General features: G+C 43.3%; 2 protein-coding genes across 2 annotated transcripts; both read left to right on the forward strand.

Annotated features, from left to right (window-relative positions):
- Positions 1 to 732: 732 nt before the first annotated feature.
- Positions 733 to 4,683, forward strand: LOC146608517 (B- and T-lymphocyte attenuator-like). The gene is made up of 6 exons (XM_085348763.1): positions 733 to 832; positions 3,462 to 3,782; positions 3,921 to 3,962; positions 4,040 to 4,162; positions 4,244 to 4,278; positions 4,357 to 4,683. The coding sequence occupies exons 1-6, from the start codon at positions 733 to 735 to the stop codon at positions 4,681 to 4,683; spliced, it is 948 nt and encodes a 315-aa protein (XP_085204889.1).
- Positions 4,684 to 15,267: 10,584 nt separating this feature from the next.
- On the forward strand, positions 15,268 to 16,298 carry LOC146608518 (uncharacterized; the record flags this gene model as incomplete). The annotated part of the gene is made up of 5 exons (XM_085348659.1): positions 15,268 to 15,556; positions 15,695 to 15,736; positions 15,814 to 15,936; positions 16,018 to 16,052; positions 16,131 to 16,298. Coding segments are annotated over 5 exons (657 nt in total), but the record flags the coding sequence as incomplete, so codon positions are not given.
- Positions 16,299 to 18,059: the final 1,761 nt, after the last annotated feature.

Raw genomic sequence — 18,059 nt, forward strand, 5'->3', positions numbered from 1 at the left:
AAAAAAAGCTCAGTGTACTTTTAAGTATAGGTGAAGCTCCCAACCACAGTATATTTCTATTCAAAAGATAAAAAAGCAACCCTGACATCTTTGGGGTGATTTATATCTTCAGAAACCTCCCAGAGGACTCCATTAAAACCCAACTGAAGGTGATTGACTGACAGATAAGGGGTCCACGGGTTGATGGTCTTACCAAAACAGCAACCACACACACATGTCAACAGAGTGGGCATTAAAGCCACAAAGTCCCCATCTCCTCTTCAGAGCAATGTACACCCTCCGCTCAAACCACAGTGCTCTGCACAAGGTCGCACAAGTTTGCAGGAGAGGCAGACGGCAACTTAAAAGGAAAGGAGAGGGGAAAGGAAGTCAGCTTAAAGAAGGTAAACCACACACTCTACCCAGAAGTGATGATGAAGGTGCACAGGTTCACAGAGCGAAACAAGACTCTGAAATGAAAAGTGTGCGCGAGAGAGGGCTCATGTGGGAACCCCCTGTTTTTGAGATATTTCACTGAATTTGACTTGCAAGATTTGCAGAAGCAAGACCACCCACTGGTGTACACACCCCAGCTTCAATCACACAGAGGGTGGGAGAGAGACAGAGATAAGGGGAAAGGAGTGAGCAGAAAGAGGAAGGAGCAAGTTTCATATCAGTGTTTCTCTTTTGGGTTTATCACATAATAATGCGCTTGGAGGAACATTACTGCCTTGGGCTGGCTGTTACTGGACAATGACGGGAGCTTTTCTCAGCATCATGAGGGCTAATCGATGCTGGACCATCCTCCATGTGTCCATCTTGGTTGGGCTGCTCCTCACCTTAAATGCTCAGAGTAAGTTGATGTTTTTGTACAGATCGTGTTGTGCCGTCTCAGTATTTGTGGAATATTTGCTTTCTTCTCTTCTCAGGCAGTCAGGCTGAGAAGTAAAGTGTTTGCGATCGTACTGGAAATGATCTGATAAAAGCTGTTGGCCTGATATTTTTAAAGGTTGTGACCCGGAAAGTGCCACATCCACATATGATGTAACTTTTGAGTGAAAAGTGGCTGCCAGTCGTGCAGCTTTAAAAAAAGATCAGAGGCAGAATTCAGTTAGATCTCAAAATCTCAAACTCAAACTATCAGTGGTATCAGATATCGAAGGCAGATTCTGCCATAAATGGCACAGCCTGCCTTTAAACATCTGCAGAGCTTTCTGTTTCAGATGCTAAAACGTTTGCTTCTGTTCTCCCAGAGCAGCAGGGTTTCTTACGTGTGGGAGCTTGATGGAAATAATTTGCACAGGAGGAAAAGATCATATATATTAAAAAGAAATTCTCAGAGCTCAATTAATCGCCTACTTTATGTTCCTTGTGCTTTTTTATGTGTGTGATGGTTTGGATCAGGGGAGATACTAGCTCCGTGTAATTTCCTGTTTTTAATTTCTCATGGGAAACGTAAGATGCACGTGACTTTATTCACAGCCAGTATAGTGACATACGCAAATGAGCGCACTCCTTTAATATAACTAAAATATTAAAAGTGAAGTGTCAGGTATTTAATCTTGTGTGTGCCGTCATTAAAAAGAAACACAGTTGAAAATTAGGAAGCAAAAAGTATAACATCAGTGAATCAGACATAATAGAGCTGCTGTAATTTTTAGTTATGAATAAGGTTAAAAAGACTGTGTGGACTGGGAGAGGCTGTGTTTGTGGGTCTGTGTCAAAAGGAATTGACCACACAAGTAAGAAATGAAACTGTGCAACTTCCTAGAGAGGACACAAGATGTACAGCAGTGGTTTTAATGGAGTAGGAAGAGCAATGTTGTCCAAAACCAAAGGTCAACAATGGTCTAGACAAACAGAAAGACACACAACAAAAAGACTGGAGTGGGCGAGACATGAAGTGACAAATAAACTGCTCATAAAACACAAAATAGCTTCGCCCAACGCTGATAAAAAGAATGCTGATGAATGGCTTCAAAATCTTTAGTTAAATGAAATCAAAATATTTCCGTGGCTCAGATTAAATCTGTTGTGTTTTACGTGGATCTGGTCAGGCCCGCTACAGACACCGCACAGTGTGAGGCGTCAGAATGGGCAGATATCAGGCTTCGTAAGAATAAAGGGTGTGGTGTAGATAATTAAATACATTTGTTTACGTGGCAGTATTTCTTATAAAAATACTAAGAGACTCCTGTTCACAAGAATATTGCTCAGAGAGGGATTTTCCCTCATGACAATGATCACAAACATACTGTAGTAAATACACAAGAGGAGAAACAATGATAACACAGACATGGTCACCTGTTGCGATGATGCAATACTCGTCTGGGCCCAATGAAGCCTCACATCCCTGTAAAATTTCTGTTTCAAAAAATGTTTAAAAAGTATCAATGGTCTTAATCACATATTTAAAAAAATTGACAATCTAAATATCCCCTCACAGTAATGCTTATTAAAACACCTTTTTCTACAGATTACTTGCTATAGTCACTCTGGTCTACTACAAGGTGTCTTTAAATGTGGTCTAAAGGTGATACAGTTGTCAGTGCTAATATTAATAGTAATCATGAAGGTGGGACCTAAATATTTGTCTGCCATAATGCTGGACTCTGCCTAAACACACGCCTGCTAAAAGATTTTTTTATGTTGAATGTTAAACGACAGAAACATTGTGGGACAGCAGCAGCTAAAAGTAATGTTTTTATAAATTGCAATTACAGGTTTATATGGACTTCACTTAAAGCATAACTATTATTATCAAATTCTTGTCTCGGTAAAAATGTCTAATAATTAATTCAAAAAAATTCACAGGCATTCTTAAACTGCTCTGAAGCTTCTGGGTTCAAATTCTCCCTCTTAACATAATATTCTTTGGTAAAACATGAAAAGCAAAATCATCTCTTAAAGGTTTTCTACAGGACAGTTATGATAGGTGCTGTCCTGAAAACTCAGAAGTTTAAACTTCCAGTTTTTCTGTCATATGATAAACAGCTCCGGGACACATGCTGGTGGATCTTGTAGTGAGACTGTGAGCTCAGTATTTAAGAGCAGTGGAATATCTGACAGTAAAAGGTATACATTAAATTAATACACGTGGCTTTAGGTTTCCCTTTGTGTTAGGACGGGTTCACTCACAGTTTGCTGAACTGCTGGAGTTCATGCAAATTACTTTTCCACTCATTATCAAATAAATGTCACTGAGTGATTTTTCTTTTTAATCTTTTTTTTTTCATTCTTACTGTTTGTCATACCTCATGTTTACTTCTTTGATCTTATTGTTGCAATATGATGGATATGTTTATATATTTATTAGTCTTCAATTAAACAGTCTTTATATAAATGTATTGTCTAAACACCTTTGATCAGTCTCTTGTGTAATATATTGCTTTATGTTCTCAATTAAATTAAAATTAACATCAAACATTTCTTAATTTCTAATTGTTCTTCTTTATGTGTTTGGTATAATTTCTCTTCTGCAGGTGACTCTGACTGTTCTACAGAAATTAGAGTACGTCGCAACACAGTTTATAATGCATCAGCTGGACAACAACTTTGGATTAATTGCCCAGTATTTTTTTGCAATGATTCACCAACAACAGTCACCTGGTATAAAGTTGAGGAAGCTATTGTCCCCGTCAATGTCAGCGGAGACAGTCACATTAAAACAGATTTGAAACCTTTAAACAAATCAGTATGGATCTTCTATTTGATCTTCCAGAACATTCTCAGACATGACTCTGGTCAGTATCAGTGTCAAGGTGGAGGGAGTATGGGTCATGCCATCACTGTCAATGTCTATGGTGAGTGTGGATTTTTCACCAATTATAATTCTCTAAGAAACCTTCACTCACACTGAACAGTGGACTTTTTCTGAATCTCATGATATTTTTGTGTTGTTCAGACCTCAGACAGCTTCTCTGTTGTTTTTTTTTTTACAGATCATGCTGAAATTACCACTATTACACAGAATAATCTCACAGGTAAGAAAGGTTTTATATAATGTGTGTTGTTGTAGCTTTATTGAATCCAAACTGACTGAAACCTGTTTTTCTTGCAGTCAGCACGACTGCTCCTGACAATACAGAAACCTTGTTGCCGTACGTGTACTCTGCTGCTGGGATCGCCACATTCGTCATCATAGTCATAATCATATCTGTCATATCAATGCGAGGCTGTAAAGGTGAGCTGTTCTCTCGCCTTTTCAAAATAAAACATCACCAGATGTACTGAATACTAAACATGTAAACTGTCCATCCTGCAGGGAAGCCAAAGAAAGACAGTCAAGCTGAAAATCAGGTAAGATATAAAATATTTCAAGCTTATCACATTTTTTCCATCAATAATTTTAACTCGAACATTTTTGGATGTTTCCAGTACATGCAGATCCCCATGGTGGAGCGACCTCTTCCTCAACCCAGCTTGGAGCCCTCACAGAGAGGAAGCCCCTATGCTGCACCATCTCGGAGATCTACCAAGAGGAAAACTCCACCAAGGCAGCCCAATGAGTTTAGATTATCAAGAGATAATGAGCAGGCTTATGGGCCGAGTCATGTGGGCAGAGAGAGACAGAGGAACACCGTGGAGGAGGAGAGCGGCTCTGTTGTGTATGCTGCTCTTAACCACGAGCTGCCTCAGCGGGTTAATCGGCCACGGATGGAGGTGGAAGAGACCTCAGAGTACGCAGCCATCCGTTTGGCATAAAGACTAAGAACTGCTTGACTAAATCACACTAGAGGACAACTGATGAATATCTGAAGCTGGTGTAACTCCACCAGAGGAGACCTGAAGGACAGTTAGAAGGGAATGCAGAGACTCGAAGTAAAGAGTGTGGATACCAAAAACACAACTCATCACTTCTGTAAAAACTGCTCTTTGATCTTTGAGTTATACCGCACAGACCATCACACCTTGTTTACCTGAGATCCTGAAGACTTGTTAATAATTTAAATAGCAGAATCAGCACCCTCACATTTTGGTCAATATTTAAAAGCCTACAAGCTTTCATAAGTGTTTTTACTCTCGCTGATTATGCCTCTGCTCAGTTTGGGATTTAGCAGAGTTATGCTGAGATTCTTCACCAGATGTCATGTCACTTACAATGGGTACACTAACAAGAGCTGTGTTAGAGCATGTTTGATATATATGGGCACAATGTCTCAGCACAGACAATACCACCCAGTGTACCTAGCAAATTACACCTACAACGTCAATCAACCATAAAATACAACCTGTGCCAAGCAAACTGCAAAGAGTATGGTCTGAGCACACACATCACATTGTGTTTAGATTTAAAGCTGTTAGGGATTCTAACACCAAAGCTGTTGCCTCAAATGGTGCTTAATAGAAGCATTTTGTGTCATGTGGCATCATAAGCAGTCATCTCCAGGGCTGAAAAATGACAGAGGTGCCAAAAACTGCAGTTCCTCAAATGTCCACTTGAGGTTGACTACAAAAGTCAATCCTTGTAGTTAAAATGTCCAAGTTTACACCAGGAATAACATAGCAGCATGTCAGAAAGTAAAGGCTTGAAAATAATACCAAACTAGCTGGTAATATCAGTCAGCATTACTTATTTCTGTAGGTTACTCCTGTGCAGAGATGGGCAGTAACGCGTTACTTGTTACTTGTAACGCGTTACTGTAATCGATTACTTTTTTCAGGTACTTTTTTGCAATAGTAATCCCTTACTTTACGTAAGGGATTACAATTGCAAAAACGGTAATTAGATCACCGTTACTTTCCCGTAGGAATGCTGCGTTACTGCGTTACTAAAACCGTGATTTTTTTGCGAGAATGTCTCATGACAGTGACGTAAGCGAGTGCAACATTCGTGAAAACAGCTGTGTGCAGATCAACAATGGATAATATATTGAGTGCAGGAGAGAGTATGAGCGTGCAGCGTTTAAAGCGTGGAAGTACTGACCTTATTTTGAGTTTGATTCCATAAAAAGTGACAAAAATATTAGTGTCCGTTGTGTGTGGGAACAAAACTTCTTTTTACAGCGAAACACCCCCCCCCCCCCCCCCCAAACTTCTAAGCAAGCACCGAGTGCGCTACGACATAATGGGAAACTCACAGAGAAACTCACGGATTCTTCAACTGACCGCCTGCGGCACACCTGCACCAGGGCAAACCTCCGCCTACGCCACTCCTGCTATACAGGTGAAAATATAGCAACAGGACCGCAAGTCTTTGATTTTATTTATTTTCTGCCGTGTTTTACTTGCATCTATTTGAAGGAGTGAGTGTAAACAAAAATATATTTTATTTTATGTGCTGGAATGTGTAGAAAATAGGTTTAAATGTTAAACAAATTTCTTCCAGTCAGAGAATGTTGCATATAATTAAAATTTTGCTTGATGCATAAAGTTAAAAGGTTAAAACTAATATACCAAGTTTTTAAAAAGAGACTTTTCCATTTGATTACATTTTGTATGATGGATTATGCAGAAAAAGTAGAATTGGACTGAAAGATCTATTGCTTTCCATACTTTATCACCTATTCAGGTTGTAAATCGTGTTTTTTAAAAGTAACTAAGTAACTAAGTAATTAATTACTTTTGAAAATAAGTAATCAGTAAAGTAATGGGATTACTTTTTTGGGGAAGTAATCCGTAATTAGTTACTGATTACATTTTTCAAGTAACTTGACCAACACTGCTCCTGTGTGCTGCAGCTCCAGTGCTGTGTCAGAATGATGTAAAACAACAGCACTGTTCCTGTTAGCATGTCAGTTCATTAGCAGGAATGTGCACATTGTAGTGAATTTTAGTTCAATTCTATATACACGATCATCCTGCCATTATTCCTCATTAGTTTACCAAATATTTATTAACATGCTACTAAAATTAGGTTCCCACTGTTTTTGTGTTACAGTAAAAATTGTTGAAAAATATATCTGCGCTGGGATATTAATGCATCATTTTAAAATACTAAAAATGTAGATTTGTGACCAGATCTGTAAAGATGTACAACTTCTGCAGGGATGTGGGTTAAGAGCCATATACAGGTATAGCAAACTCAGGGAGAGAGAGATGATCATTGTTCTGAGGATTATTGTCACTGTATTTGTGTGCATGACACATGAGTAAACTGTCCTCTAAGACAGAGGTGTCACAGAAGCTGTAGTCAGGTTAAGTCGTAGTACAAAACAAATTTTTGGAGATTTTTATGATTGTGTGTATTGATTTGAATGTTTGTTTGTTTTTTGTCATGCACTCACTGTGATGTTCTTCTGTTGCACATCCATGACTTGAATTAACTCTTGAGAAACTTACCTATGATAACAGTAATGGTTATCTGTCTGTATCATATCAGCTATCCACTGACTTTCTGACTACATGAATGACTAATGAGCTATTGTACTTATTGTGATTCTTTTGGGAATAGAAATGTAATATTAATCATTTTGTGAAAGTAAAAACTATAATATTTTCTCCATATCTGTTAGATTTAAAAAAAAGATTATAATGATTCATTCTCATCCTGTTTTTCCTGTAAAGAAATGAATTTAAAAAATCTACGCTTTTGTTTTAATCTGATTAATACCCAAAGTTTCAAGTGGTATATATAGACTGAGTGTTTCTGCCTTCAAACCATAAACTCTGGTACTCTGGTAACTCTGGTATGCATCCGAAGACACTCCTAATCAGAAGCAGGAAGTAAAGTCAACCACATATCATGCACTGTCACATGCAGAGCACATACAGTTTTTACACAAGTTCACAGCTGGTTCCTTAAATGTCTGCCATGAAACATTACTCTGTTAGGTTAGCTGGATTACACAGATGGATTACGTGGCAGAAACACACACGGACGCAGAATAGTTTGTGATGCAAGTTTTTATATACACGAGTAAGGGGGAATATTTACAAGGGAAAGGGCTATATACAGTGATAAATAAAAATGTGCCAGCAGGAAAACACCGAGGCGATGAGATGGAGCCGAAGCATACAGGTAGGTAGCAGACGCACCGGAGCTACCTGACAACAGGGAACAAAACAGGGTTTATGGCATACCGTTGATAGCCGAACGTTAAACACAAGTGGACGGAGAGAGTTGGAGAGCTTACTTGACCACCCCAAACCACAGCCGCTGCGGTGATCGCCGCCTGATGGTACGTAGCACTCCGTCGCGGATCCAGAATAGCCAACACAAAATCCTAGGTAGGCGGGCAGGCAATGGAACAGGCTAAGACAAAGAAAAGTAGGCGAAACGTGGATCCTTTAAAACATACAGCTCCACAGCGTAAAATCAACAGATGCAGCCTGTGCTAACTCGTTACCACTTGTGACAGCGATAATACTCCGACACTAGACGTCCGTGACTCTGCTCCCTAAAAGCGCTCACTGATGACGTCCGATGCGTCGCAGGTGTGTTGGAATGCCATCAAGCCCCGCCTCGCCTACCTATAACCAAAAGGAAAACAAAACCCAAACAACAACAGTACACCTACCCACCACCTCCTAACAGTATCCCCCCCTCAAGGAACGCCATCCGGCGGTCCTCCAGGCTTGTCAGGATGCCTCCTGTAAAAATCCACAATAAGCGCTGGGTCCACAATGAAGGCCCTCGAGACCCAGGAGCGCTCCTCCGGGCCATACCCCTCCCAGTCCACCAGAAACTGGAAACCTCGGCCACGACGGCGCACATCCAGCAGCCGCCGGACTGAATAGACAGGACCCCCGTCCACCACCCGGGCGGGCGGAGGAGGTTCCACGGGTGGGCACAGCGGGCTGTGAGAGACTGGCTGCAGTTGAGAAACATGGAACGTAGGATGAATCCTCATAGAAGCCGGTAATTGCAGCCTCACAGAAACAGGATTGATGATGCGTTGGATGGTGAAAGGACCCAGGAAGCGAGGGGCAAGCTTCCTGGCCACGCACTTCAAAGGAACATTCGCAGAGGACAGCCAAACCTGTTGGCCCACGGTGTATTGAGGCGCAGGCGTTCTCCTCCGATCAGCAGCCCGGCGAGTCTGAGACACGGTCCGGAGCAGCGCCGCCTTGGTCCGGCGCCAAATCCTCCGACTGCGACGTAGATGATCCCGCACGGCCGGAACCGCAATCTCCGCCTCCTGAGAAGGAAACAACGGCGGCTGATATCCCAGACAGACCTCAAACGGAGAAAACCCCGTAGCTGCCGAGGTGAGCGAGTTATAAGCATACTCAATCCAAGCAAGATGACCACTCCAGGAAGCGGGGTCAGAGGAGGCCACACAGCGCAAGGCGGACTCCAGCTGCTGATTGGCCCTTTCAGTCTGTCCATTAGACTGTGGGTGATAGCCCGAGGAAAGGCTCACCCCCACTCCTAACGCGGTACAAAAAGCCTTCCACACCCGAGAAACAAACTGAGGCCCCCGGTCCGACACAATGTCCAAAGGAAGTCCATGTAACCGAAAAACATGATCCACGAGCACGCGAGCAGTCTCCAGGGCAGAAGGAAGTTTAGACAGAGGGACAAAATGCGCCGCCTTGGAGAACCTGTCCACAATGGTGAGGATCACCGAGTGACCAGCGGAACGCGGCAACCCGGTAACAAAGTCAACTGCAATATGCGACCAAGGTCGACCAGGGACAGGCAGGGGATGCAGCAACCCGGGAGGGGCCAGGTGACGGCTCTTATTGCGCGCACAAGTGTCACAGGCCAGCACATACTCGCGGGCATCCCTCGCCAAAGCGGGCCACCAAAAGGAGCGCCGTAGCAGGGAAACCGTACGACGCACGCCAGGATGACAAGCAAAACGAGACGCGTGCGCCCAGTGCAAGACACGCGCGCGCACGGCCGCCGGAACAAACAGTTTACCCTGCGGGCCCGAACCCGGGTCCGGATCCTGCCGCTGTGCCTGGGGCACCAAGCTCTCGATCTCCCATGTCACGGCCCCCACCACGCAAGACGAGGGGATGATCGGAACCACCCCCGTAGACTCAGACGCGGGGGAAAACTGACGGGACAAAGCGTCCGGCTTAACATTGCGAGAACCTGGGCGAAACGAGATCGTAAAATGGAACCGGCTAAAAAAAAAAACAGCTGCCACCTGGCCTGCCTGGAGTTAAGCCGCTTCGCACTCCGAATATAAGAGAGGTTCCTATGGTCCGTCCAAACCACAAACGGCTGTTCCGCCCCCTCCAACCAGTGACGCCACTCCTCCAAAGCCAGCTTAACCGCCAGCAGCTCACGATTACCCACGTCATAGTTCCGCTCAGCCGGAGAAAACCGCCGCGAAAAAAATGCGCACGGATGGAGACGGCCATCATCGGACGAGCGCTGCGACAACACCGCCCCCGCACCCACATCAGAAGCATCCACCTCCACCACAAACTGTCTGGCACCATCCGGGTGGGCGAGAACGGGCGCGGAACAAAACAACTCCTTCAACCGAGCAAACGCCTGCTCGGCCTCAGGAGACCAACAGAAAACTCGAGCCGAGGACGTAAGCCGGGTGAGCGGAAGGGTGATCTGACTGAAGTTCTTAATAAATCGGCGATAAAAATTAGCAAACCCCAAAAACCTCTGCAGGTGTTTGCGCGAGGAAGGAGTCGGCCAATCAGCAATCGCCCTGATTTTGCCAGGATCCGGCCCCACCCGCCCCTTAGCAAAGACATAGCCCAGGAACGACACAGAATGAGCATGAAACTCACACTTCTCCGCTTTCACAAAAAGTTTGTTTTCCAGGAGGCGCTGCAAAACGCTGCGCACCTGCTGAACATGGTCCTCAAACGACCACGAAAAAACAAGGATGTCATCCAAATAAACGAACACACACCGATTCAAAAAGTCCCGAAGCACATCATTAATCAACGCCTGAAACACTGCCGGCGCATTCGTCAGACCAAAAGGCATTACCAAGTATTCGTAATGACCACGGTGAGTGTTAAAGGCCGACTTCCACTCATCTCCCTGGCGCATGCGCACCAGATGGTACGCATTGCGAAGGTCCAGCTTCGTAAAAATGACCGCGTCCTGTAAAGGTTCAAAAGCAGAAGAGATCAGGGGAAGAGGATATTAGTTCTTCACAGTAATGTCATTAAGACCCCGAAAATCAATGCAGGGTCGGAGAGATCCATCCTTCTTATCCACAAAGAAAAAACCCGCCGCCAACGGCGAAGACGATGGACGAATCAGGCCCGCCTCCAGTGACTCCGTAATATACCTCTCCATGGCTGCCTTCTCTGGACCAGAGAGGTTATACAGCCGGCTGGTGGGCAAAGGAGCTCCAGGTAACAGTTCAATGCCACAATCATAAGGGCGATGGGGGGGAAGCGAGAGCGCACAGCGTTTACTGAAAACCGCCCCCAGATCATGATATTGTTCGGGTACAGACGAAAGATCCACCTCCTCGGGCGCCAGCTTAGACGAGCAGACAGGCGAAGGCGGAAGAGCAGACTGTAAACAGTGAGACAAGCAGTGGCTACTCCAACTCTCAATGCGACGGGAGGACCAATTGATATGAGGATTATGACGCTCGAACCACGGATAACCTAAAACGATGGGAGACTCCGGGGAGGAAAAAACAAAAAAACGAAGAACCTCACGATGATTACCAGAAATAATCAATGAAACCGGTTCAGTCTCATGAGTGACGGAGGGCAGCAACTGACCGGTGAGAGCCACAACAGAGACGGGAACCCGCAAGGGTATAGTCTTAATCCCGAGGCGCCTCGTGAGACCGCCGTCAATAAAATTCTGCTCAGCGCCAGAATCCAAAAGCGCGTTAGTAGAGAAAGCGCCAGACGCGGCATTAACGACAGCAGGAAGTTGCATGCGGGGAATTTGGGAAAGAGAGGAAGTGCCACCCACCAGTACCCCCACAGTTACTGGTGGGCACCGCCTTTTGACCGCAACGGGCAGGTGGACACAAAATGGCCCGACTGGCCACAATACAAACACAACCGTCCCTCAAACCGCCTCCGACGCTCCTCCAGCGTCAGCCGTGTACGACCCAACTGCATAGGCTCCTCAGCGGCAGACGCCGGAGGAGACCGTGCGCGGGCCGGACCGGGAGGAGGAGGACGGAATATTGTGCGCACCGCGGCGCGCTCAGCACTTCCAGCACAGACCCGGCCACCCCTCTCCCTCTCACGCTCGCGAAGGCGATTATCGATACGAATAGCCAGATTAACTAGAGCCTCGAAACTCTCCGGTTCGTCACGAGTGGCGAGCTCATCCTTCATGCGATCGTCCAATCCAATGACGAAAGCCCCGCGCAACGCGTCCTCACCCCACCCCGTCTCCGCGGCTTTAACCCGGAAATCAATAGAAAACTCCGCCACCGACCGGCCCCCTTGGCGGAGCCCGTGCAGTTGCCGCGCGGCCTCGTCCGAGCGCAGGGGGTGGTGAAAAACCGCCTTAAAATCCTGAACAAACTGCTCATACGTGACAGTCTCCATGGGATGCAAAGCGAGATAAGCCTCGGCCCAGTCCAAAGCACGATCACGAAGGGCACCGATAACATGAGAAATCTTAACAGCATCATTGGAAAACGCTTGGGGATAACGCTGAAAAAGCAGAGAAACCTGAATCAAAAAACCCCCGCAACGGCCCAACTCTCCCGTAAAAGGCACCAGAGCCGGGGGAGCGGGGTCACGAACAGAGCCCACACTCAGTGAGGCAGACGGTACGGGCGGGGGAGCAGGAACAACGGGAGCAGTAGGAGGAACTAGCCGAGCCAAAGTCTCTTGAATGGCCGACAGGGTCTCATTAACTCGGCCTGCCCATTGCTCGGACGCCGCCAACTGCCGAGACAAACTAGACAAAGACTCCTCGTGTTTCTGGAGTAAATCACCGGACGCGGGACCTGTGTGTTCTGCCGAATCCATCAAAAATGGTCGGAGTATTCTGTTAGGTTAGCTGGATTACACAGATGGATTACGTGGCAGAAACACACACGGACGCAGAATAGTTTGTGATGCAAGTTTTTATATACACGAGTAAGGGGGAATATTTACAAGGGAAAGGGCTATATACAGTGATAAATAAAAATGTGCCAGCAGGAAAACACCGAGGCGATGAGATGGAGCCGAAGCATACAGGTAGGTAGCAGACGCACCGGAGCTACCTGACAACAGGGAACAAAACAGGGTTTATGGCATACCGTTGATAGCCGAACGTTAAACACAAGTGGACGGAGAGAGTTGGAGAGCTTACTTGACCACCCCAAACCACAGCCGCTGCGGTGATCGCCGCCTGATGGTACGTAGCACTCCGTCGCGGATCCAGAATAGCCAACACAAAATCCTAGGTAGGCGGGCAGGCGATGGAACAGGCTAAGACAAAGAAAAGTAGGCGAAACGTGGATCCTTTAAAACATACAGCTCCACAGCGTAAAATCAACAGATGCAGCCTGTGCTAACTCGTTACCACTTGTGACAGCGATAATACTCCGACACCAGACGTCCGTGACTCTGCTCCCTAAAAGCGCTCACTGATGACGTCCGATGCGTCGCAGGTGTGTTGGAATGCCATCAAGCCCCGCCTCGCCTACCTATAACCAAAAGGAAAACAAAACCCAAACAACAACAGTACACCTACCCACCACCTCCTAACATACTCGTGCAGGACCATCCTTTATTCGCTGATCTTCACAGTCCTCATCCTCACTTCAGATGCTGAGATTAAGTGATTCTTATTCATTTTAAATGCTCTATTTCAGTCTGAACACGTCTTTGTTTCTCTGTTCACGGCTGAGTTTAAATATTTTTGCTGTTACAGTTCAAACATTGTGGAAATCAGCTGTAAAAGGTTTAAAATATCCTTTACCTTTTGCTATACACAATAATCCAAAGCAGGCAACTAATATTTTTTCATAGTAATTTACAGGTTATGCTGAAAGGCTTGACCGCGCAGCCTTCAAACCTTCCGCCTTCAAAGAAAGCCTCAACATGAAGGACAAAACAAGACGCAGTGAAATGGTCTTTGATGCTATGCTGGAGATTTTCGTTGAGTTCATACATGTGGACGATCTTTAGAGGTTTTCTGGATATGTTAGTATTACTAAAACAATACCATCCACTTACTATGCTAATCTTGAATCAATATAATTTTTTTCTATAACTTTTCTGTCATTACAGAATCTCACGAAATGTCACAGTGTAGCTGTTTCACCTCATATTTAGCTTCTTTTTTTGAACATTGTGATCCAATCATAAAGACACCCAGCCTCTAATATTTAAAAATTTGAACACTAGTTAAGATTACTTTAGTAATTTTGGTAAATGGGGTGCACAGTCATTTCTAATCTGTAGCTAACAACATTAAAGGAAAACTGAAAATTCATCAGATCTCAATGGGAAATATGTGGACTGGGTAACGTGTTAGGAATGAAAGGATGCCACATTGTGTAATGAAGATGACGATTATCGACCTACAAAGGCCGAATTCAAAGACAGATTGAAAATCCAATTAAAAAACCATTTGCTTCAGACCTAGTCCATTTTAGCAAACTGTCACTGCAGCAACTCAAAATGGTACTCAGCAGTTTGTGTGACCCCCACGTGCTTGTATGCATACCGGACAGTGCTGAGGGTGAAGCTGCTCTCATCTGTCAAAAACACAGGTCACCAGTGGTGGACCGGCTTATACTCATATTATCACAGAAAAAAATCTCACAGCTATTTTTTAAACTCCTCTGAAGCTTCTGATTTTATGTTCTGCCTCTCAAATGGAACAAAGTGAAAAGCAAAATCATCTCTTAAAGGTTTTCTACAGGACAGTTATGATAGGTGCTGTCCTGAAAACACAGAAGTTTAAACTTCCAGTTTTTCTGTCATATGATAAACGGCTCCGGGACACCTGCTGGTGGATCTTGTAGTGAGACCGTGAGCTCAGTATTTAAGAGCAGTGGAATATCTGACAGTAAAAGGTAGACATGAATTTAATACACATGGCTTTAGGTTCCCCTTTGTGTTAGGACGGGTTCACTCACAGTTTGCTGAACTGCTGGAGTTCATGCAAATTACTTTTCCACTGAACATCAAATAAATGTCACAAAGTGATTTTTCTTTTTAATCTTTTTTTTCCCCCATTCTTACTGTTTGTCATACCTCATGTTTACTTCTATTTTGATCTTATTGTTGCAATATGATGGATATGTTTATATATTTATTAGTCTTCAATTAAACAGTCTTTATATACATGTATTGTCTAAACACCTTTGATCAGTCTCTTGTGTAATATATTGCTTTATGTTCTAATTAAATTAAAATTAACATCAAACATTTCTTAATTTCTAATTGTTCTTCTTTATGTGTTTGGTATAATTTCTCTTCTGCAGGTGACTCTGACTGTTCTACAACACAGTTTATAATGCATCAGCTGGACATCAACTTAGGATTAATTGCCCAGTATTTTTTTGCAATGATTCACCAACAACAGTCACCTGGTATAAAGTTGAGGAAGCTATTGTCCCCGTCAATGTCAGTGGAGACAGTCACATTAAAACAGATTTGAAACCTTTAAACAAATCAGTATGGATCTTCTATTTGATCTTCCAGAACATTCTCAGACATGACTCTGGTCAGTATCAGTGTCAAGGTGGAGGGAGTATGGGTCATGCCATCACTGTCAATGTCTATGGTGAGTGTGGATTTTTCACCAATTATAATTCTCTAAGAAACCTTCACTCACACTGAACAGTGGACTTTTTCTGAATCTCATGATATTTTTGTGTTGTTCAGACCTCAGACAGCTTCTCTGTTGTTTTTTTTTTTACAGATCATGCTGAAATTACCACTATTACACAGAATAATCTCACAGGTAAGAAAGGTTTTATATAATGTGTGTTGTTGTAGCTTTATTGAATCCAAACTGACTGAAACCTGTTTTTCTTGCAGTCAGCACGACTGCTCCTGACAATACAGAAACCTTGTTGCCGTACGTGTACTCTGCTGCTGGGATCGCCACATTCGTCATCATAGTCATAATCATATCTGTCATATCAATGCGAGGCTGTAAAGGTGAGCTGTTCTCTCGCCTTTTCAAAATAAAACATCACCAGATGTACTGAATACTAAACATGTAAACTGTCCATCCTGCAGGGAAGCCAAAGAAAGACAGTCAAGCTGAAAATCAGGTAAGATATAAAATATTTCAAGCTTATCACATTTTTTCATCAATAGTTTTCCCCACAAACATTTTTGGATGTTTACAGCAGGTGGAGATCCCCATGGTGGATCAGTTCTTTTCAAAAGTCATCTTTGAGCACTTGGAAAGAGGAGGCCCCTCTGCTCTGCAATCTCGGAGATGTAACAAGGGAAGAACACCATCAATGCAACACATTGAGATGACATTATCAAGAGATAATGAGAAGGCATATTGACCAATCCGCGTGGGCAGAGAGACAGAGGAACAGATCTGTTGTGTATGCTGCTCTCAACCACGAGCTGTACAATTAGCAGGTGATGCAAAGATTCTCTTGAAGTGCAAAATACAACCTGTAAACCATAAGCAGTCATCTCCAGGGCTGAAAAAAGATGTCCAAGTGCCAAAGCCTGCAGATCCTTAAATGTTTACTTGAGGCTGTGTCCAAAAGCCAGTCCTTATAGATAAAATGATGATACAAGAGAATGCTTCTGTTTTTTTGGCTAATTTCCCAGTTTATTTCATTAGCTTGTCATGATCCTGGAGTTTTCGATCCAGCCTTTTCAGTTTTTCTATTTTCATTTTCTGTTATTTTTAATTTTTCTGTCTGACTCTTGTTGTAGTCGTATTTTGGTTTTGTATCTGTATTAGTTATTGTCAAAGGAGCTTGCAAAGAAAAGCGTCTGGACTTCTTTAAGTTACTTGAAGACATTTCACCTCTCATCCGAGAAGCTTCTTCAGTTCTGAAGAAGGGTTAGGGTTAGGGTTAGTTCTGAAGAAGCCTCTCGGATGAGAGGTGAAACGTCTTCAAGTAACTTAAAGAAGTCCAGACGCTTTTCTTTGCAAGCTCCTTTGACTACGATGACCTGGATGACTGAGAACCTTCACACACAGCAAAATCTCCAGTGTTAAATTAACACTGGAGAGTGTCTATATGGGCCCACACCTCTGAGTGTTAAACACTGTTGAGTGTTAAATTAACACTTTTGACAGTGTTATATGTTTAAAAGTAACCTAGTCAGTTTTGAAGATTAACAATGGCTAACACTGATCAGTGCTGATTTTCTAACACTGGAATATTTCTAACATTTTGAGTTATTTTCCAGTGTTAGAAAATCAGCACTGCTGTGCAGATGTATTAGTTATTCTTTGTTGTAGTTTTTTTTTAAATCAGTAGCCTCAGGTCTTTTTACTTGTAGTTTCTGTCTTCTGTCCATGGTTTTAGCTTGTTTGTATTCTCTTGCATATTTCAGGTTTTGTTCGTCCCCATGTTTGCCCGTATCTTGTTTATTCTCCTTTACAGTGTTAGATGTTCCTTTAATTTGCTGGTCTTGCATGTGTTGTGTTCAGTTTTGCTTTTGACTCTGTTCAACTGTCTCCACTTCCCCTAATTGCCCTTCTTTGTATATAAAGCTGCTGTCTTCTCTTGTCCTTTGTCAGTGTCTGTTCTATCCTGGTATTGCTAGCCTTAGTATGTTTTCTAGGTTCTGGTTTCATTAAGTTTATTGTTTTCATTTTTATTATTTTGTACTTGTTTTAAGTTTTGTACAGCTCACAATAAATGACTTGCTTTCAGTTCCATTCAGTCTGCCTCTTCACTCCTAACATTAAACTCCTTGAAACAGCTTTTGGATAAGTTTCTTTTAAATCTTATTAAGGGTTAACGTGTGTGCTGTTTTTTAATGTTTAGCTTTCAGCTTCAGCAGCAGACACTCTAAGGTAGGGGTCTCCAACCTTTTTCCCCTCTGAGAGCTACTCATCCTTTCAAATGTTTCATTTCAACACAAACCAACCGAATAAGCTTGTTTTTCCTGAACATTTACAAAAATGTTGGTATCCACAACTTAAAAGTTGCATTAACATCACAAAAATATTTAGTTCACTTGCAAGTGCATGTTTTATGTCTGTATACACTACAAAGAAATGTATCTCGCACTACTAAATTAAAACAATGCTGTCAAAACAAAACAATGCAATTACAAATACACAGATATTATTT

This window comes from Diplotaxodon limnothrissa, linkage group LG23 (assembly GCF_057381915.1).
Source record: "Diplotaxodon limnothrissa isolate DT_005_m linkage group LG23, D_limnothrissa_male_GT1.1, whole genome shotgun sequence".
NCBI classification, from domain to species: Eukaryota; Metazoa; Chordata; class Actinopteri; order Cichliformes; family Cichlidae; genus Diplotaxodon; species Diplotaxodon limnothrissa.